Raw genomic sequence first — 23758 nt, 5'->3', positions numbered from 1 at the left:
GCTCGCTTGGAGGTGTCTCACGTGGCTCATGGTCGCCTGAGACGCCGCGCCTCTGTCGGCATCACCGAAAACAAGCACTCCTTTCCCTTGCAGCCCCCCGCGCCCCCAAGCGCCACGCTTAGGGTCGTTGGGAAAAACGTGGACGCGTCACCGGCACTATTTGGTTTGCAAATTGGGTGGCAGTGCTTAATGTCTGTTATACATCCAGTAAGGGAGCATTTTATTGGTCAATACATAGAGGTATTTGATCTCTTGAACACAGGCTGGCATTCAATCTATAATAGGAATGCTTAAGGAAACGCAAAGCCTCTTTTTTATGCTACGCTGCTAACATGAACCATTTTCAAAGGCAAACTGGGAGGCTTCATACACTTTCACACACAAACCTGTACAGGCATGCACACTCACATACACTCACACAAACGTTAGCATCATTATATATTTTTCTTTGAATCCTTAAATCTTTACAATACAAAACAGGTAGTTACGCAAGAGGCTTGAGTCATTAGAGTGTGCAACCTTTCGTAGGTGAGGATTTGGAAGTGAGGTGGAAGACAGGCCTTCTACTGTTAGACCTGCCATGCATGCCCTCTCTGCGGCGAACTATGGAGCTGACTCTTTGAGTCAGTATGTTGGATCCCTCTCCACTGTGCTCTGTTGACTCTCAGCTAAGGTAAGCGATGGGAATCTGGTTTCCTCCTCAGTGTCTGTCCTTAATAAAAAACAACAACAACAACAACAACACTGTGTTAAAGACAGCCAACGAACAGAAGTCCGAGCTCGAACCCCGTCAGCAGTGCTCATCTCCACAATGATAAGGAAGAGGTACAAGGTGAGGCCCGCTGACAGAGAGGCTTGGGTCACAGCTTAGTGCCCGGGCGGTCAAAATCGTTGGTCCGCGGTCCCATTCTTAACCCATTAACCCAAGACCTGGAAATTATTTTATACTTTAGCTATTGAAAAATAGCAAATATACAAGCTCACAGTGCGGCACCGAGTGCCACGTTGCGAGCTTGTAGATCTGCTATTTTTGAAAAGTTGTGAAGATTTGTACAAAATCATTGAATATTATGTATTTTTAATGCGAAGATTTGTAACTCAAATTTGGGGGTCCTTGACACGAAAAAGATTGAGAACCACTGACATAGAAACGTGTGTTTTTCAGAAACCTTCACCCTCCTCGGTGCCACGCTGTGAGCTTGTACATCTGCTATTTTTCAATAGCCAAAGCAAAGAATAATGGTTGAAGTAATTATAATGCGTTCCCGGGCCTAAACGGGTCAACAGTACTCCTCATCCTGGGTGTCGGGCAGGTCATTGAGGTCCAGGAAGACTGAGGCGTTGGAGAGCTTGCGGCTGCTGGAGGACAGGTCCAGCAGCTCCTCGGCGGTGCTGGGGACGGAGCTGATGTACATGTCCCACACCTGCTCCGGGGAGTCCAGCTCCAGCAGCTTCTGCTTGATCTTCAGGTTCTTCTCCATGTTCCGGCGCTTGTGCTTGAACTCCAGGATGGTCTTCGTGTAGCGGTTGATGGTGGTGACCGAGGACGCCATGCATGCCGTGAAGGAACACCACGCCAAACTGAAGGAGAGAGAAGACGGAATATTTGTTGTGACACGCCTTGTAATAGCAGCAGAAAACTTTATTTATATAGTATCAAAAGACAGCCTAGCTTGTGATGTTGCCTTTCACAACTATAATTGTATGATCAGGTTATAATTGTATTCATTCAGATGTGTGATTGAAAACGCATCACATATCCCTAGCATTACGTCACGGGTACATAATTAGTAATGTCTGAAAGGATAGTAAAATGAATCAACAATTATGATTCCAGATTGCCTAAACACAGTGTGAGTGAGTGTGTGCTTACTTACATGTATGACCAGCTGTAGTCCCATGTCTGAGGCTTCCAGTCCTCTGGGCCCATACTGACAGTCAGCTGAAAGGCTGTTGTGTACATCATATGGGCCACCATACCTAGCAAGCCTGAAGGACAGAGAGGCAACACTGATTTACTGATACAGTTCACTGATCCATAACTTTCATCAGACACTAAAATCCCCACAAATCAGAAACATACTGCAAGTAGGTAAAAACTGAACTCAGTGCACTTTCCTGCCTTCACCACTTGGTGGCAATATAATGTCATCAGTGAACCAAGCTCCACTGTAATGAACTGAATTATTATGTTATGATATGACATGTCTCACTGTTTGTTAATTTGACCAAGGATGGTAAATGAATGGGAGAAAGACATCAGCTTTGTCCAAATGCTGTAATGGTTTCATAAGCCAAGGGATCCCACAAACACAAACCAAATGGCAAAAATACATACTGTATAGTGTATGTGCACTTAGATGAAAGACCTTATGTAATGAACTTTGAATTGCCTTTGAGTGTGTAATATGCTATACAAAGTAAACTTGCATTTTCTTGCCTTGAGGGCAATTAATTAGTGTGGTTGCTATAGGCACCACACTATTGTTCTAGGTCAGAGGTCCTAGGTCTTTTATGCCAGCTAATGTAAAAACATGCTTTTTGGTAAACTTTTAACTGACGTTATCTGGGTTGTAAGGGTTGTAAGATATCTTGGACAATATAATGTCCAATCAGACAGGATTATCATGCTTCACTTGACATCACAATATATAATATTAATAAGACGGAATTCATTTCCCAGTGGATTCCTTGCGACTTGTGTCAGAGCAACCACACTTGCCATTGCCCAGAATTGCACCTTTCTAGTTTTAATTGTCCTCAAGACAATTGGAATGTGTTTGTTTGTGTGCACTGAAGCTTGTATGCATGTTGAAAGTGAATCAGACTCAATGTCAGCTGTCTGTGTGACACCCCTTGACACAAAACCCCTTCCAACACCGCTGAATCGTGTCCAGACATCCTTATCGACCAGCACGCATCGGCTAGCCAGACCGAGGCTTCATGGATTTACGTGTCCTATACCCTGGACAAGAACAGAACTGCTGTCAATCAGCTTGGGGTGAGGAAAGGCAAAGACTTGGCTGAGTGTAAACGTCTATAGTGCTTTATAGCTCAGACACGGCAACAAGACATAAATATTAGATTAGGTGGAAGGACACCGCCACTGTTGGCTCCATCGACGTAATCCATAATTTTCAAAATGCAGTCAAATGAGGAAACAGAAATTCATACAAATTGATTCATATTGTACTGCATTAAAGCAGACACACTTCCATGTTGTCAGACTAGCTTCACTCCATGTATTTGCAATTTCTGAAACTTTGTTGGGGGGGATAAGTAATGTTTGGAATACCATGCAAACAATTGTGATGCATACTATTGTGAAACTTGCAATAAGTAAATTGTGGATTGTGGTTTAACTACTTTGGGAGTGTAACCACAATTTCTGCTCTCTTATTCTCTCAGTCTCTATTTCTCTGTCTTCCCTGCCATCAATCATCGTTACACTGTTGTCCCCTTTTTAGATTATCTTTCTCGCTGTCCAATTCTCTTTCTAAGAATACCACAGTCTCCTAGCTCTTGTCAGGTTCACTCTCCTCTCATTCATCTCCACTGATCGTTGTGTGTCAGTGTTCTTTTTAATGGTTTAGTTCAGGGGTGCACACACTTTTTTGACTTGAGAGCTACTTTTAAAATGACCAGCTCAACATGATCTACCCATCCCAAAAAAATGTTTTACCCGAGGTGGCTTTGGAATAGCGACAAGACAAACACACTTGGAATTGGAAATGGTGGGGGGGGAAAAGTCTTCATCCCATTCTGTAAGGAAGTAGGTTTTCGAGTTATTTTCAATGCTACTGCCTCTTGAAAACAATGCATTAAATTGGGAGTTTGCCTATGTTAGAAGCCTTGAAAGGAGCTGATCAAGTCAACTTAATTCAAGTGACAGATGCCAAAAAGAGGGGTTTTGTGATTTTTGTTTATACTGTAAATATATTTTTAGGGGCACGCCATGTGGTCTACCTGCACAGCCTTTGTGATCTACTGCTAGTTTGACAGCTGATGCAAGGGATCTCTTCACATTGAACTTTTCATCACATAACATTATATCTTATAATGAACCAGGAGTATGCCCTAATCCCTTAAAACCTCTAGTCTGAATAACAGCAGGTCAAATTTGTCATGAAACACCTACATTCCCAATCTCCCATCATCCCTAACACTTTTTTTTTCTTTTCTTCTTTTTTTAAGATTACATTATCACTTGTTATGCAAATCAAAGGCAGCTTTGTGTTTGCACAAGTAGAACAAATCCTTTTTTGCCTAGCTTAGCCATGTTCTGCCACGCGTAAATTATATGAACATCCCAGTCACAGAAAGTCACATTGCTGCATATAAAATCAATAAATGTGTGGTTCGGGCAAATCACATTAGGAGAGGACAAATGGTCTATTTTTTTCTAGAACAGAACCACCTGAACAAAACCAATCTAAAAACAACCTATAAACCATTCCCTCTCTTACACATGCTTTCCAGTCCAACCGGGAAATAAATATTCATGACATGTGCTAGGCGTTTCAAAAATATCTCACATTAATAAATCAGTGTTTGGTAGAATCTGGTTCCAGTTTTAATTGGAGTAACATTATATTAGTATTTGCACCCAACAACATATTTGCCCAAATGATTGGTTCACACAAAATGGCCATGTCGTGCATTGCACTGTACAATAAAAACATCCTTGACATACCGCCTTCTTCAGATACAATCCCACGTAACTTAAGTCACATCGTCTTGTTGGGTTTAAGAACATTACAAACATCAGTTACAGTCCATTTTTGTCCACTTACAGCACAATGAGTCAGTGAAGGGTTGGGGAAATTGCTGCTTTTATGGAGATAGTAAATTGAATTACCCACAAAGGCAGTTTATGCTCTACAAAGATATTGGGTTAAAGCCAAAGCCCAACACACGTGCGCGCACGCACGCGCGCACGCACGCACGCACACGCGCACGCACACACACACACACACACACACACACACACACACACACACACACACACACACACACACACACACACACACTATCTCTCTCTCTCTCTCTCTCTCTCTCTCTCTCTCTCTCTCTCTCTCTCTATTAATACCCTCATACTAGATCTTAATATTTCTCCTCTTTGTGGTTCTGTGATGAATAGCTTTAATACATTTTGTGTGACTCTCTCTTCTACTGTTCCTTCGGAGCTCATTACAATGGGATGTACTCCCCTCTATAATTCTTCCCAAACATTAGAAACAAACATTTATGGGCAGGATAAAGCCAAGGTGATAAGACAACATGCTGGGACCATTTTTTAGTTTAGTACCCTTCTTAAAAGGCCATTAGAAAGGTTCATGGGCTTTGTACTTTGCAGGACTAGATTAAATAATGTGAGGGAGAAATGCATTCTTTTATTTTTACACACTTCTTCTGGAAGGTTGCTGTGATTTGATCGACAAAAGGGGGACACCCCAAACCTTTTACCAAAGTTGTGGGGTGGGCTCTAAGGTCAGTAGCAGGGAAAAGAGAACACCAATATAAAATAATCTTGTTAGTTATGACATGGAACGATCAATGATAATTCAACTCAGTCTGAAAGGCATGGAATACAACATTGTGAACAGATTAAGACACAGCTATCCAGTGATTCAATCAGCATCAGATCAAGTGACACCAGACGGTCCTCCGTCTCATTGCAAACTCGTGTTTCATTGTGGAGAGCGACGGCGGCTGTGTACCTGAGAGGACAGTGAAAATGGCAGCGAAGGCGTTGAGCTTCAGCCCATCGATGACGTTGCCAAAGTGACACACCTCTATAGACATGAGGATGCCCCCAGTGCCCAACAGGAGAATGTACAGGCACTCCGCCACGATGCACAGCCAAAGCACTCCTACGGGGACCAAACAGAGAGTGAGACACAAAAGCATTACAGTGTACACTGTGAGAGTTACAGACTTGTATGGGTCCATTTATACCCCACTAAAGGAACCCACAGAGTCCCTGGAATCCATTTGAGAAACACTGACTTAAACCGTATGAAAAGATAAAAGTCTGCACAACAGCTTTGCTCCTCAATGTTTCGTTTATTGCGATCGAAAGTCGCAGTTTAGTATGTGAAATGGCACATGCTGACTCTTTATGGACGTGTACACGTCTGGACGTGTACACTTTTTAACAGAATCCCTTTTATGCCCATATATGGAGTTCCCTGATGTCATTAATATTAAGCCCATATCTAAAAGGACTTCATATGGGAATGCCCAAATACTGTATATGGAGGCCACATCGGCCACATACCACAGGATACCTAACAGAATCCATATATGGCCAAGACAGATGGCAACACTGTCATTACTGGGTTCAAGTTATATACTTAGTTGACCGGGGTTCCCCAGGGCTCTATACTTGGCCCTCTTCCCTCTCCCCCTTTCACACTACATCTCTTTGCCGAAGATAGGCCAATGTACCGTACAAGCAACGTCACAACGTGTTGCAGGCCGCAGAATAGTGACCCTCAGGTTTGTGTGGTTAAGTGAATGATAGCAGAGGAAACATGGACACATTGTGGGGGAAGGGGGACTGAGTGAAAAATATGGGCAAGTCAGAGGGTCGGGTTGAGTCGCGGCCTGGTGGGGGGAGTTTGTTATGGGTAGGAATGACAAGGATAAAAAAAGGAGGAGGCTGAGGGGGTGAGCTGAGGAGGATTGGACCGGTGACCCACTCACCCATATCATTAACCTTCACTGTCAGGGAAAGGATACATTATCTGCAAGAGACATATTACTGGCCAGGCTTAGCTCTGCTCATCACCCTGCTGGAATGACAGGTTGAGGCGACAGGCCTGAAATACTGTGTATAAAAACCCAATTTCCACAAATTGCATCCTTCCCTATAGGGCGGGTAGCTTTTGTGTACTTAATTCATCACAGTTGACTAATGTAAAATGACTATTCATTACACAATAATATCCAAAATAAAGAACAAGACCTGCTCTAAACTGTTATATATAATACTTTTGTATTAAAGATTATTATTAAAGACATTATTATTGTAATTTATATACTTAAATGTCCTAAGAAGTATAATGTCATATTAATTAATTATATTATTTTCCTCTAATAACAAACGTTACATCTGCATATCATGTCAGAATGTGTATGCTGCAATCTACTCACATCCCTTTCACATAACATCTCCTCAAGCAGAGACACTGACTGCGGATGAGAACTCTCAATTGAATAACCCTGTAATCACGCCATTCGCAGCGAATGAGGTCGAGTGACAATGCATCCACCTGTTGTGTCAGTGGTACAAAAGATCTCATTTCATTCCGCTGCAAGAAGCGCCTGGCCCTTGCGAGAGACTGTAAGGAAGTCTTTTGTGTGACGACTGAATCAGACGCGGAGGGCGTGTGGACTTGAGGATAAGGGAGAGACGGCGTGCCACTGGCAACAGGAGAGCACTATAATTAGAGGGTGTCTCACACAATCCTCCCCTCCCACACACTATGGACATGAGACCATTGGACAAATTGATTGTCTTTTTTTTAATCGACTTCCCCTTTGCTTGGTTGATTAAGTGATTGTGTGATTGACGATTTAATTTCATGTGACATATACTTGCCCGTGTCAAGCATATTGGCTGCTGCCAGGACACCAAATAGAATGTGATTTAATGAGTCGACTTGCAGTATATATGGGATGATATATTTTCCCCATGGGCAGCCAATAAATACATTGCTTGGGGAAGGAGTAATTGGATGCTTAGATGTGTCACTAGACTCACTACCGTATGTCACAATTATAGCCTTCAACACAACACCGAACAAAAGGTGTTCCAACACGGGCCAACCCATGTGGCATGATCTTCAGTGTACACGGGTAAATGGTGCATTTAGCGCCTTTATCCAAGGTGCTTGTGCATTATTCACCCATTCACTCACACATTCATAGTTCATACACCAATGGCAATGGTGGAGGAAACCATGCAACTCTGGGGGAGCCCGGCCTCTACCTCCTGAGCCACTGTGTCACTAAAGGTGGCACATTTTAGCCTATCGTCATTAATACTGGGGTTTTATGTAAGTTGTCTGACACTATGATGCCCTTGAAAATTATTTGAATTTGATATCCTTGCCATTCATAGGTATTATGTATACATGGTCATATTGCCTGTCTGATGCTGAGGAAAGGGTTATGATGAAAAACCTGTCTGAAACTTCTGTGGTGCCTGGTTGTCTCATATGAAGCATGGCCCATGGGGATGGGTGGCAAGAATTAAACCTGTATGTCAATGCAATAAAACAATGTTGCATGCTGTTTGTTACCCAGGCAGGCTTACCTCTTTCATTTGGAGGTGCAACATACAGGAAACTTCTGCAGTGTTCACCTGAAAGAGATTGCACATTTCATTTCAAGTTTAAATTTTGACACCATGTGTGGCATCACTTATTCTCTGTGGTAGGCCTATGTGATCTGTAGTAGTAGACCTATATTCCATCAGGTTTCTGAGTGCATGCACTCTTCTTAACCCATGGACCATGTTATAAGGCTTAAATGTGTATTATTATTTGTTTTTAATCACAATTTCATCCATTTATGAAACAATTACCTCGAAAGGCCTCACCAACAACATCTCTAAACACCCCGTTTTAAATCCGGTATCCAACAGTTATCTGGTCAATATCATGTTGGATAGCCTATCACTGGTAACGGTATTCGTACAATCAGATTTGAGCATTCTAGTGACAAACAGCAGATAATGTTCAGGGGAACATGCATGCATGTCTCAGCTGGTTTATGTGGAATCCCTAAATAATCCAGGCAGCAATATATATTCACATTCATATTGCCTGGAGTAACAAGTCCCAGCCCTGCCCATTTATTTGGGGGTCAAATAATTGCAGTGGTAGGGTAGAAAATCTAAAAGTGCTTCATCATCGCATCGGACAAAAGGCATATAATGATAAATTGCGCACAAAAAATAAACCGTTTTAAAAGTATTAAAAAAAAGAAAAGAAAAAAAGCCATGCACATTTTAACTTAAAAGACAAACCCTTAAAATCCCGAATGATAAAAAGGACGCCAAACCCAGAGAAGAAGCGCGCAATATGGGCAGCTATAGGTTCCCATGACGCGCGCCTCAAAGTTCCATCGTCACTCAGCAGCAGGTGCGTCGTAACAACAACTCACTCACCGCTCATGTTGACGTTCTGCTCACAGGAGAACCAGATGCCCGTGTGAAACTTCCTCATAAGATACTTGTCCTCGCCCGTCTCCCAGATGTACTGGACCAGCCGGCTGTTGTTGACGTTGGAGCTGTTGTACCTGATACAGTGCGTCTGTCTGGCGCTCGTCGACGGCCCCGTGCAGAACGGCTTGACCACTTTCCGCGTGCCCTCGCACCAGTGGCTGGTCGTGAGCGCGGACACGGCGAGAAACACGGCGAGGAAGTTCAAGGTAAGAGCCATGGAGGCTCTCCGTCGCCGGTCGATCCCCATAACGGCGACCAAAGAGTGGCACAAGCCAGGTCAGACACACCACTCCAAATCCTGGCGTAGACAGTAGCCTGTTTGGCGACCTCTCCTCAAATCCCCATTATCCGGCTCCTCATTAACGTATCCTCGCCTAATTACCGCGGCGCGTCTGGCTGCCTGGCTGCTGCTGCTCTACGTGCGTTTCTAAGATATGCTCCTTTGTGCTGCTGGGTCTCTCATTTTTGTAGGCTAGCTAGAGACCGACCACCTCCCCCTCTCTCTCTCTCTTTCAGCCCCCTCTTCTTTCTCTCTCTCTCTCTCTCTCTCTCTCTCTCTCTCTCTCTCTCTCCCTGAGAGTGGCTCCTCAACTCTACACACATTGAGGGAGTTCAGACAGGTTGTTTACATTTGCCTTCCCACAATATGAGAGAAAATAAGAGGACATATTATTTCAATTGGAAATAATAATGTTGACCCTGAACATTAATTGAGTAGCATTTAATTAAGCCAACTACTTGTGCCCTTATGATAAGGACCTTATCTGTAGCCTGGTGTTGTTACATAGGCTATAGATCAATTGTAAAAACATGAACATGAACATGAAGTTCACCAGAGTTCATTATGGTTAATGGGAAACTTAATTAGTCACCCAGCTCACAACCCAGTCTCCCTTCTGCCTGTCCCCATTCCCCTCACATATTTTGTGTCTAGTGTTATCAGTAAGAAAACTGTGTCGTATGTGTGTGTGTGTGTGTGTGTGTGTGTGTGTGTGTGTGTGTGTGTGTGTGTGTGTGTGCGTGTGCGACTGTGCGTGTGTGTAAGGATATTGGTCCACGCTTATCTCCATCATTAATTTCCTCTGACTGTCACATGCTTTGGGTATGCTTCTGTGTGCACAATGCACATGCCTGTGTGGGGAGATGGGAGAGAGAAACTATGCTCTCTGTGTGTGTGTGTGTGTGTGTGTGTGTGTGTGTGTGTGTGTGTGTGTGTGTGTGTATGTGTGTGCGCGTGTGTGCAAACGCGCGCACGCACGCACCCGGACATACGTACACGTTGGTCCTGTGAGACCAAAGCCATCATTCTTTCCCCCCCCCACCCCCCCCCCCCCACCCCACACACACACACACACACACACACACACACACACACACACACACACACACACACACACACACACTACTCCGCATTTGAGGACTGTATCTGTCTGATTCTTTATCCCTGCCAGCAGTGCAGTCATTACACTTTTGAATCTTCAAGCCTAATTTTCACTGGCCGTCAAAAATAGCACATTTTTCAACTGTGTGGCACAACAAAGTATAATAGAGCTGCTCTTCTGTAAGTGACAAAGTAGATTAATCATAGGGCTGGGTGATATAGTATGGACAAAATAAAAAATCACAATATTGTTGACCATTTAAGTCGGATGTTGAGGGGCTGACTATTGTTGCTTTCACAACATATTAACAAAATGAGATCTTTGATAAATAATCATCAGTAATGCCTACATACAGTAATAGGTAAGTGGGTACTACGATATCTAGTACTCATGAATTATGATATCGATATGACATCGATATATTGTCCACGGTTAATATCAGTTATAGGGATGTTCTTTTTGAACGTTTTCTAATTACCTTTTGTTTGTAAAAATTCATTCACAATACAAAGTGCACATTTACAATGGACGAATGTTAGCTTTGTGACCCATAAAAAAATTACCAATACAATTAATTTAGTTTTTCATAAGAAACAAGGTTTAATTTTATGTGCAATAGCAGTAAAAAGGACTCACACACCACATAAGCCATAGGCTATATAGGCAACCGCTTTAAACAGAATACATAAAAAAACCTGAAAAATATACTTAAATCAATGTTTAGCAAATAGTTGCATGACTTAATAACATAAATAAATAATTAAAACTGCTGATAGTATCAATTGATTACAACTTCTTATTGATTCAATGTTTAATGATTAATCATTATGAAAAAAGAGTAAGGCTGCACACTCGGGAAAAAAAAACATACAAAGCCGATGCACATTCATTAGGACGACACAGAATGAGAAACCAACGTTTCGGACAGACAAGCTGCCTTCCTCAGGGTTATACGAACAATAATACAGTGCCAAATGTATTTATCACTGTGGTGTATTTGGCACTATATTATTATTCCTTTCGTGTTTCTTTTTTCATATTTACTATTCTGCTTTGGCAGTTTTTTTGTTTAGGCCTTTGATACATATGTATAACTATATCTGGCCATTCGAATTAGAGATTGATTGACTTGGATGTAATGCATATCGTTCACCTGTGTGTGCGCTCCTTCTCAACCCAGTGCTTTTCCATGTATGCACGGTCTGATTGAGTGTCACTCCCCCAGATCGGCCATGGTGCCTTTCGGGTATTTATTGTATCCTTGACCAGTGTTCGTATAACCCTGAGGAAGGCAGCTTGTCTGTCCGAAACATTGGTTTCTCATTCTGTGTCGTCCTAATAAATGTTCATCGGCAGCTACGAGTGTGCAGCTTTACTCTTTTTTCATATTTGTCCCGTTGGCCGGCACCTCACAAGGACTGGTGTGCTGTGCACTTTTTTGCTATTAATGATTAATCATTAACATATTGTTGCACTTATGTATGCAATGGGCCTCGCTGCCCTCAATCATGCATTTGTAACATTCAGTCTTCTGTACTCACTCATATTGTATACTGCAACAGAGATAACACAAAGATCCTTGGATGGGATTGGGGAGATCAGGGTGGGTGGCGTGAGTACTTAGTTTGCTCCCACAGGGCAGAGGAGATAATCAATATCTACGGTATGTGGGCTGCATGCAGCGGACACTGTGTATGGATGGATCTGATCAGGGGTGTTACAAGGGGGGGAAAGTGGGACTGAGTTACTAGGGCCCAAGGTGGAGGGGCTTTAATAATTTTATGCTTTAGCTATTGAAAAATAGCAGATTTACAAGCTCACAGCACGGTATCGATTGCCGCGCTGCAAGCTTGTAGATCTGCTATTTTTGAAAAGTCGCGAATATGTGTGTACATTTTTGAATATATTTATTTTTTAAGCGAACATTTGTAACTAAAATTTTGAGTATGGGAAACAGTTTTTCAAAAAACCTATGCATGAACGAAGGATTTGAAATATTCAAAGACTTGCACAAATGTTCACAATAATAAAAAATAAAAAAAGCAAGCTCGCAGCGTGGCACTCGGTGCCGCACTCGGTGCCGTGCTGTGAGCTTGTATATCTGCTCTCCTTGTACCCAGGACCCAGAATTTGGTGCGACACCCCTGGATCTGATGCCCGCTTTGAAGCTATACTTCCTCTGGCCAGTTACCCGGCACCATGCAGGTGTTACCCAGGCACGCTGTGCTTCCAGCTGGGCAGTTGATGTCAGTCGTCTCTTCTCTGGCCGGTAGAGACAAAGGTAAAGCGATCTCTGTTACTCGCGCTCTATCACTGTCATAATAAAGTGGATCAATACTTACCAACTGGCTGCACATCTCAGGGTGCTTACTGGCTGGCGTATTCCTGACCCATCTTCAATTTGGCTTGATATTGAATCCTCTCAATCTAGATGTTCACTTTGGAACTTATTGTTTATCAAAGACTTTAAATCTGTGAAGGAACTATGTTCTAACCCCATCACACTGTGTTCAATTAGGGCCTGGAGGGCTACACGTTCTATCGAGAACCGTTCTAAACTAACATCTCCTCTTACTCCAGTAGTGGGTAATCCCGACTTTAAGCCAGGTTATGAGGATGGGGGGTTCGAGGTCTGGCGGGCACAGGGCATCAGGAAGCTCGGAGATCTATTTAATGGTCCAATTTTGATGTCCTTCGCACAGCTGCAGCAGCGTTTTGGTTTATTGAGACCTGAACTTTTTAGGTATTTCCAAATCAGAGCTTTTATTACTAAAGACACCTCACTGTTAACCAATTGTTCGGCTTCACAGGTGGAAAGGACTCTTTCTCTCCGATTGGCTAAAAACCTTATCTCTATTTTCTACCAAGTTCTGAATTCAAATTCCTCCACAAACTCCCATGCTGTCAAACAGTTATGGGAGAAGGATTTCAACATCTCTATCGATAATGCTGATTGGAATGAAATGTGGACGTATGCAAAGGAGATTTCTGTCTGCAATCGGACTAAATCCATACAGTACCGCATATTACATCGTATACATATAACTTCTGTCCTTAAAAACAAAATGGATCCTAGTGTGTCCCCACTTTGCCTCAAATGCAAAACAGAAATCGGTAATTACGTTCATTGTCTATGGTCATGTGTGAAGCTCCAGAACTACTGGTCTGATGTCGTAACAGAACTGTCAACCATTTTCGGTGTCCCCATAGAGCCAAACCCCTTGTGTCTTATACTTGGTCTCCCAGATGGTCATATTGTCAATGCCAATCATAAGAGGCTATTCAATGTGTTAACGTTCGCTGCCAGGAAGAATATTCTCCTATTTTGGATCAAGGATGTTGCTCCTTCCAAAAAATCATGGCACAATATTATAATGGAATGTATTCCTTGTGAATACATAACATGTATGTTACACTCCAAGATAGACGCCTTTTATAAAATCTGGGACCCCTACTTAAGATTCATCGGGCCCACACTGTCTGCTGCTGTGCTTAAAGGGTTCCCCTGTCGGCCTTGACTTCTAGCTGTCGCTGTTTCACTTGTCTTGAAGTTTCTTGACTGGTGCTGAAATGTGCTCAGTGAATCTAGTTCCGATCTGGGTCGGGTGCCTGCCTTCTCCATTCTGAGGGGGTCGTGGGGGGGCTGGGGATTGGTTGCTTCGCTCATCATGTATTAATCTTATTGTCTGAGCTTGTTATGTTTATTCTTTTGTTTTTGTTGTTCCAGTTTGTTTGTCTCTTTTTCCTTTTCTTGTATAGTGTTGTGTGTTGTTGTCCAAATAATTTATGTTTGAAAATGTAATAAACATATTATTAAAAAAAAAAAAAAAAAAAAAGTGGATCAATACATATCCCCCCAGTATAAGTGTGGAATGGATGTTGTTCGACTCACTTGGAGTGCCATTTAATATCCTGTTTGGAATGCAGGAAACTGCAGTTTGACTGATTTCTGTATGAGGCAAAGAAGTGCCAAGGACAGTCTGTGCTAATAGATCGACATCACAACTGATGACCTTGATGGGGCTGATGGTAGATCTCTGATCTTTCCTGATTTATGAATGTATGAAGGTCATAAACAACAACAGAGGCAGAGAGATGGGAAACCTGGGGCATTTGTCTTTTTGCAGGAGAGAGGCACAACAGACAAGTTCATGTTAAGAATGATGCATATCGGATAATGGTTTTAAAATTGTAGAAAAGATTATGCATTGCATTTTGACACTTAAACGTCTCCTTTGTTACAGTAGAGATCCATGGAGTCTTCTCTTGTGTGGTCAGTGCTTACACTCTTTTATTCTCTTTGATTCTCTCATGATCTTGGGATTTGAATATTGCATGATATGATATAGGAGAAGGAGGTTCTGCAACAGTTGGATCAATGCAAAGTTTTAAAACCTTGACCTGATGAAGATCGCCTGAATGAAAAAAGTTTCTTTTTTATTAAAGAAACTTGCATTGACCTCCTTATATCTACTTTTTACAGTTCTATCACCTTGCAGTGCCCATTCTAGTCATGAGTGCGATGGTTTTAAGTATTGCATGATGAAAATTATTGATTATAGTAATACAATTTGCTGTAAATTGTACAACAATCATATATTGAAATGTATTACTTAAGTTAGCAGATGGTCTTATCCAGAGCAACACAATGCAGGATCTGAATAAATGTCATGAACATTATTCACAAAACAACAACGTAATTGGTCTAATTATTAGACCAAGCACTTAAATGGTTTCTTTACATTGTATTAGATTCTAATATAATGCAACAAAACCATTTAAGTAACTAGCATATTACCAGATAAATATGAAACTTTGGATTTGTCTGGATCTAAATAACATTAGGGGGAACGCCGCTAGGTCCCATCCTTGCTATACACTGCTTGGATGTTTCCCTGTTTGAATGGTTGTTGATGTTGAATGGTTTTCCCCAAGGTTCTCCCTGTGGGGGATGAAGCCACAAGAGGGCTTGTCTGTCCATGCTCCATGGCTAGTCCAGCCATGGAGCCAGCTTCCTCCGGGCCGGGTAGCCTCACTTCTACTTTGCTATATCATGGGCCATTCTTAAGTTCAGTGTGGACATGATATATTACTTCGGTTTGTTCAGCTTCATTCGGTCAGCAATGAAGAGAGTGAAAGGCAACAATAGTTTGCATGAGCCGACTAGGACGTACAAACACCTCTGAAAAACCATCAGTTGATTGTGACTGACATGCAGAAAAGACCCTCAGGTTAGATTTGAAACCGAGCCAACTGTGGGAAGGACTATACTTATTTATATGGAATGCATTCTTACCTGGAGAGCCCCTCTCAATGGCTAATTTGAAGAAAAGCACATTAGGTTGATTTGACTGAAGTTCATTAAGTTGATTGCCTTTTACATTCATTATTCACTTATCTTCAACACTGCAATGGGAAATGGGAATCAAGGAATAAAACTCCGCTATAAATTTACCAGAGACTGCCTAGTGTTTTCATTTGATTAAAATACCCTTCCACAGACCGTGAAATATTATTCCCACACAAACGAAAAATGATGTTAATTTGTGGCAGCATGTGACTGACTTCTTGACTTCTCTCTGTCTTCCTCTACTCCCATTCCATTCCTCCTTCCTTTGATCAAAATCTGCCTCTGTGTTTCTAGGAGGGTTAGGGTCACACATCCCAAGACAACAAGCCACCGACATCACACTCACCAAGCCTTGAGGTAGAACATCCAGGGCAACGGGAAGAGAAGAGGAGGGAAGTCCTGGCAGACACTCAAAGGGCTGTCCAGTAAGTTGAGTCTTTGTCTTGGTCTTTGTTTTTCTCTTTCTCACTCTGCCTGTTCTGTACGCACGCACGCACGCACGCACGCACGCACGCACGCACGCACGCACGCACGCACACACACACACACACACACACACAAACAGTTTGTTGTGTCAGCAACAACCCACAGTGGCTGATTTTCAACTTTTCACAAGTTGAAGCTGTTTATTAGCAATTTATTCTGTAGTGACAGTTGCAGTCCTACAGTAAGTCTAGGTCTGCACATAGTTTGGGTGCGAAAAGTATACTATCACTGAAGCATGAAGCATACACACATAAATGCACATATGCTCCACACCACACCATTACTAGCTCTCCCCTACCTTCTCTGCCAAGGGCAGAAACTGGGGGAGCACTGTATAGCACGCCTCATCACATCTGGAACTCCTACCCCTCAGGGACAATGGGTTGGCCGACCCTTCCTGTTGTGGTCGTCCTCTCATCATTATCATCATCAATATCATCATCATCATCACCACCCCCACAGTCTCTCATCGTCTTTGTCATGGCTCCACGTTTCTCTTCAATGATGATGACCACTCACACCTCATGCTGGCTGATTATGACATTTATGAGCTCCCCTGTAATGACTCACACACCTCTAATGCACCTCATTTGCTGAAATGGACAACAATTTTCAAGGTTGGGAAAATTTGTCGTTCGGCTTGTCGGTAAAGTTTATGTGTCTGAGCACTAGAGCATGGGGTTGAGGTGTGTGTGTGTGTGTGTGTGTGTGTGTGTGTGTGTGTGTGTGTGTGTGTGTGTGTGTGTGTGTGTGTGTGTGTGTGTGTGTGTGTGTGTGTGTGTGTGTGTGTGTGTCGATTGGGGATGCACGTCTAATTTGGTACATAATTGGTGTCCCCAATTAGATTTGGTTACTTTGTCATACGGGTAAAAATTACTTATTTTCTATCGATTACTCACCCCACGGGGACTTCAATTCATGGCTATTGTTTTTTTGTTTTGTTTTTGTCGCATTCCTAAGCCAATAATTTGATGGCCAGCAGTGATTCCCTATGGAGACTCAAAGAGTCTGCTTTGTTCCCTATGGAGACAAAGAATGTCCTCAAATGATTGGCTTAGGAATGCAAAAAATAAACAAATCCATGAATTCAAGTCTCCATGTGTTGAATAATTGAAAGAAAAACGTTATTTTGGGGGTGAACTAATGTGTGTGCACCTTAAATTTGTGGCATCGATATACACTACAGGCAATGTTTCAGTTTGCCATTGCAGGAATGTCAGACCCCCCCATAAACACACCTGAGGAAGAATGTCACCTCTCTTAAATGTGATTTACGGATGACAATAATATCCAGAGTGCATCACTGAGTCTTTTACAGCTCCATTAATGGGGATGCTTGGTGTTCTCTTCCTCTAAGCCCGGCTGGAGGTGTCATTACTGCTTCTAGTTCTGCCCCAATTCAGCCCCATGGAGCACCAGTGTAGCACATACCATTAATCAATCTGTAAGCACGCTATATTTGCTGATCGTCCAAGGCCTATGAAGACAGGAGATGTACAGTATGCGGAAAATAGCACTCGTATAATTGAGTCTATAGGCCTCAGTTGGCTCACTATTGTGTGCAGAATTTTATGTGCCATGAAGTAATGCCCTCTAGCTACAAATTACCCTGTTACCCAGATATTGGAATAACAAAGGGGGAAAAAAAGACATGGTTGTACTGCATTAGATTAGGTTTCTATAATAATCCATATCACTTGATTGAAAAATAGAAAAAAGAAAAGAAAAAAAAAGGTAAGAATAAGGTAATATGCAATTTCTCCCCAAATATCCGGCAGCTCTGTGGCCTAGTTTTCAAAGAGTTGGTTTCGTGGATGGGAAGAATCTAATCTCTCTCCTCTGTTGTTTTTTTTAGGGAGGTTAAAGAGAGTCTCAGGTGGCGGGGCACATTCTGCAATTACACAGCAGATAGGGGTGGTAACAGGAATGCAAGGACAGTTATATGGCTGGCTGTGAGGGAAAGTCAAATCCAGGCTGGTGTAGACAGGGCTGTCACAAGGGGGGGGGAGGGGGGGGGGGGGGGAGTGGGACTGAGTTACTAGGGCCCAAGGTGGAGGGGCCTTAACTATTTTATACTTTAGCTATTGAAAAATAGCAGATATATAGGCTCACAGTGCGGCACCGAGTGTCGCGCTGCGATCTTGTAGATCTGCTATTTTTGAAAAGTTTGAAAATGTGTGCAAATCTTTGAATAAATGTATTTTTAAGCGAACATTTGTAACTCAAATTTTGCTTCTGGGGGGGGGGGGGGGGGGGGGGCCCTGGAACTAAATATTTTGAGGTGGGGGTCCGTGGCCAACTACATATCATTTTGGGGTCCTTCACATGAAAATGTTTGAGCACCACTGACATAGAAACATAGGTTTTTCAAAAAACCTTAGAAGGATTTGAAACATTCAAAGACTTGCACACATTTTCACAATTTTTCAAAAATAGCAGATCTACAAGCTCGCAGCGCGGCACTCGGTGCCGCACTGTGAGCTTGTATATCTGCTATTTTTGAAAAATGTGAATAGTTAAAGCACAAAATAATGCGTTCCCAGTTCCCAGTCTAAATGGGTTAAACCCCCTCCCCGATGAAGAACATTCATGGGGGGCCCTGCAGTGAATCCTTGTACCCAGGGCCCAGAATTTGGTGCGACACCCCTGGCATCAGGGATTCTATACTGGGACCAATATACAGCTACAGAATATGACAGTGTGAGGCTATGAGAGGAGAGAAGTGGGACCCAGTTTAGATGTTGTGGCCCCTCAAGAAGGCTTAATGGCTGGTTGCTTAATGACGGTTGTTGGCTTGTGGTATTTTATTACCTTTAGGAATATGCTCATGTGCAGAATGCAGATAAGACAGAGTCATACGTCAAGCCATGGGGGAAAAAAAATGACTGTCTCAGTCTGTTACTAGAGAAGTACAAATTTGACTAAAGGATGGGGCTCGATGTTAGATCATTAAGATCAGAGGCGCCCAAACTCTTTGACATTGACAGCCAAGGGTTGAAAAATGTCAAATGTCAATGTGGTGTGTTCAGCCCTAAGGAAAAAAAAAAAGAAAATAAATGTATTTGCTATATTCCTTCAGAGGAAAGAAATCACACAGCATGCATTGAACAGCTCTTTCAAATTTTTCCAGTTTCCAAGTATACAAAATGTATGGGATGGATCCTGTTCTGTGTAGTAATGTAATTTTCAATATGTTTGGTAGATGGATCATCTTGTGCATTCATTGACAGGTTCAATTTCATAGCTTTATTGTCCATGAGATACATTTGGTTGTTGTCATGTGGCAGATGAGGTATTGGCCAATATGGCAGCTGCGGAGGGTCAATAAGCTTTTAGTTGTGCTTCAGTACAGTTAGACCCATACTGAGATGTATGACCAAGGGTTTGAGGACTGCTGTATATTCAATCTTATCGTTGTAATTCAATTAAACTGGCCCTGCTGCCATTCCCTTTGGGGATATGGAAGTTGTTGAAAATAATGAATGTTTTATGTTGATTGGAATTGAAAATGGTGTTATTCTCTTTGAATGCGGGCCACTTTACTTCTTTGTGTGATTGTATTGCTGCAATTCTGCTGAGATTCAAAGGAGTTGGGGCAAAGTTGATGAATATCATACCATGCAGATAGGTAAACAATACATTAACAACCATTATGGTTTTATTATGCAGGGGGATTTATGGTGTGACAAAACAGTGTTTAAATAAGATAGTTTAAAGTCAAATACCCAAATTACAATTTATAATTTAGGTATTCAGCAGACGGTCTTATCCAGAGCGACTTATAAAATGTAAGATCTGACTTAATGGCATGAACCCTAGTCAACAAACAGCAGATTAAATGGTCATATTAAGTATACAGTGCAGTGGAGTACTAAAAGTACTAAAAGCGACCTTGGAACGGTCTGCACCAGGTATTTCTGGCCATCAAAACCTACTCTGTCCACTCAAATCGATTAGGTTTTGGGTCGACCATTACACTTACCGTGTGAACAACATGCTAAATCTAAATAACTTCATTAGCATTTGTGGTGATGCAAACAGTACATGTCCATATGTGAACAAGTAAACAAAATGCAACACCAGCATAGTATAGCTAGCAAAGAAATAGGAAGTGATACAAGGAATGAGCAGTGCTAGGGGGTGAGGTAGTCTGTAGAGGTGAGTTTTCAGACATTGGCAGAACATTGGGAGTTAGTATGCAGTCCTGGCTGAAGGGAGGTGCTAGGGAGTTTCGTAGGGAAGGGACGGACAGATGTCCTGTAACTGGTGGTGGATCATCTCCTGAAGGTAAAGGGGTACCATGCCTCTTGATTGGCTTGTAGGTCATCACCAGTTTTTTTAAATGGATAAAGGCAGCAACTGTAAGTCAGTGGAGGGAACACGGTGCTGGGCATGACCATTTTGAAAGATTGAAGACCAGGTGTGCAGTGCCACAGAATTCTGGATCAGTTGTAGGAATCTTTGTGAACCTGCCGGCCGACCAGACCAAATTTTACAGCTGAGCTAAACAGTTGATTTTAGATAGAGGGAAGGAAACTAAATGCTATTGTCAATTTTAGATCCAAACTCTACCCATTGAGCTACACATGGACTACCCATTGAACTACATACAAAGGCAACCACACACTGACCAAAGTCCAGTCTTGGAGCAGCTGGTAGGCAGCCACTGAAAATACAATTTCATATACCGATATGCATGTTTGGCAGTTTGGCACTTTTCACGTCCCTTCTTCCTATGGAGCTCTTATCACCCAACTTAGCTTGCATTGGCACTATTCTTCTTTGATATATTTGATAAAAGCGTTACTGAATGATATGCATCAATTCCCAACAGAGCTAATGGCAAGATATGAGTTATCAGGCACCGCTTGTGCTTTCTCACTCATTTCGTCAGGTATTGGGATGACAGACATTTCACTAGTGTGCCCTGCTATAACGGCTTTAACTCTCTCTTTCCAGTCAGCACTTTGCTGGCCTTCCAGTGTCTGGGTCCTGTCAGCATTACGATCACCACTCCCAATCTGGCTGTTTCTCAAGCAGGTTGGGAAGAGAACAGCTGTGGTCAGCATATTGAGTCAGGAAGGCCCTGACTTATTATGAAGAAGCCCCTTTAATATTTCAGCTCCCATGGCACCACTTCAGTGCAGAAGGTGTCTAGGTGGTATTTTCAGTTTGTTTATGGTCAATAAAGCGGGTTTGTGCAGCGTTGTTGCTTCGTCCTGCAGTCTCCCCAAGGGCAGTAAAAATATTAGCATCGTGTCCCAAAACCTTATCCTTATTTACCCAGAGAGGTTGAACAAGTGTTGTCACAGTTTTTAAACAAATTGAAGTACAATCTATAAAGTATTATACGGGTGTTCAGGCACATTTAGCCCATTGACTAGGACTCACATTGTACAACTATTTTCCAAGCATGTTGTGGTTTGTTTCTTTAATTAATCCATTGGATTCCTTTCATTTCATTATAGTATGAAGACATTGATAAAAACTAAAATATATATTTTTAAAGTTATACCATGTAACTTTTTTTATAAAACAAATCTTAAAATGGTCCTAGCTGTTAAATCGCTAAAGTTTTAGAACCCCCACTCCGTTATTTTCAGCTTCTAAAGCCTTCTCTTTATATGTTTTCTATGATCCCTGCCCGGGACCGGTTTTCGCGGAAAAATTGCGTCATCACACTAACGGCCAATCACAGCGAGGGTTATACACTGCCGGCCAATCACAGCGCAGAACATACACTGCCGGGCTCTCTGGTGGGTTTAGGAAACACGCCTTCAGGAAGTACACTGCAGTGTTTACACTGGAGGAGTCTAGCATGTAACTCCCCAACCGCTGCTCGTAGAAGGACACAGGAGACCTCATTGAAAGCGTCTCGGTGAGGCGAGGCGGACGCGGTGGTCTGACGGCCCGGTCCGCGAGCGAAAAACGGACGAAAAAAGCAAACGCGACCGCGGTTTGCTATACTGCTACAGACCACCAGTTGAGCAACTTACACAGTATAGCTTTAAATCTTGTTTGAAATGGCCAAAACTGTCTAACAGTGATGTCACTGGTATGGGTTTTTCTAAACTGTCCACAGCCCTCCTCTGAGACACATGCAGACCAAGTAGAAAGAATTGTACTATATTACAGTATAATTAGTGTGGTTGCCATAGTTCTTGCTCAACTTTATAGAGTAACCCCAAAACTTTACAGAGTAACCCCAAAACATTATAGATTAACCCCAAAAGTTTGCTGGACTACGTACGAAGTAATTACATCTCTGGACCATCTTTCAGATAATTGGAAGCTATATATAGACATTCTTATTGTAAGGGAATTTCAATTCACAATTTCAACGATTTGAACAGAACTTGGAGGGGGCAAAAACAAAACACTGCCTTTTTTGAACAGGTAATCAATAACCTGCAACAGGAAAACTTTCTGCAGTGTGTGTGTGTGCGTGCGTGCGTGCGTGCGTGCGTGCGTGCGTGCGTGCGTGCGCGTGTGTGTGCGTGCGTGTGTGTGTGTGTGCATTCCTGTGAGAGAATGAATGCCCTTCATTGCTTGGCAGTGTCACTTTCTAATTACCCCCGCATCTCAGTACATCGTCTACTCTGCACGTAGTCAAACAAGGTCATTGGGGAGGTGTGTCTGGGCCCTACATCAAGGCTTCACAAACATACTGCTTCTCACCAAAGATAACAAGAGTCACACAGCAGGCTTCTTATAAAAATGGATACTGGGCTGGGCTTGCTGGATTGTAAGTCACCCCTGGATTTCAAAGAAGGATAGGTGAAAGAGATAATGCAATGTGTCTGAGAGAAGAGCAGAGGAGTCAAATTGCAAAGTGTTTGATAGGAGTGTTTCTGAAAGCCAGTGGTCTGGAAGGAGCAAACAAGGAGGAATGATGGGGATAAGAGGGCTATATAAAGAAGGGGCAGAGGTGGACTGCAACTAATCAAATGGTGTTTGGACTCTTAAGGAAGAGAGGTGAGTCAGAGAGTAGAGTGGACAGTGGACACTTGACAGAGATGAAGGTTTGGAACTGGAAGAATAGGTAACTGAAGATGGTAATACTCTAGCTACAACAAATATGAGAACTTTAACAGCTGCTTTGTCTGTTACAGAATTTTTACTTTGAATACTGACTCCTGTTTGGACTCACTTGTACATTACTATGAGGATGTACATTTAACTTTGAAAGATTACGTTAAAGGACAACTTTGTTATTTTTTAAACAAAAAAATAAATTGTAACTAGAAGCAGTGCTCTTCCGAGCACAGGTCTCCACCAGGCCGTGCGTCCTGGTGGTGCTACTGT

The 23758-nt window shown here is 42.4% G+C and overlaps 1 protein-coding gene across 1 annotated transcript; it reads right to left on the bottom strand.

Annotated features, from left to right (window-relative positions):
• Nucleotides 1-1280: 1280 nt before the first annotated feature.
• gsg1l2b (gsg1-like 2b) lies at nt 1281-9568 on the bottom strand (the record flags this gene model as incomplete). The annotated part of the gene is made up of 5 exons (XM_080747726.1): nt 9179-9568; nt 8324-8371; nt 5721-5873; nt 1878-1989; nt 1281-1581 (listed from the first exon to the last, which is right to left on the bottom strand). Exons 1-5 carry the CDS (start codon nt 9480-9482, stop codon nt 1281-1283), a joined length of 918 nt encoding a protein of 305 aa, XP_080603852.1. The 5' UTR covers nt 9483-9568.
• Between the last annotated feature and the right edge of the window lie 14190 nt (nt 9569-23758).

This window comes from Nannobrachium achirus (assembly GCF_963921795.1).
Source record: "Nannobrachium achirus genome assembly, chromosome: 18".
Lineage (NCBI taxonomy): Eukaryota > Metazoa > Chordata > Actinopteri > Myctophiformes > Myctophidae > Nannobrachium > Nannobrachium achirus.
This window is presented reverse-complemented; position numbering and strand designations above follow the sequence as displayed.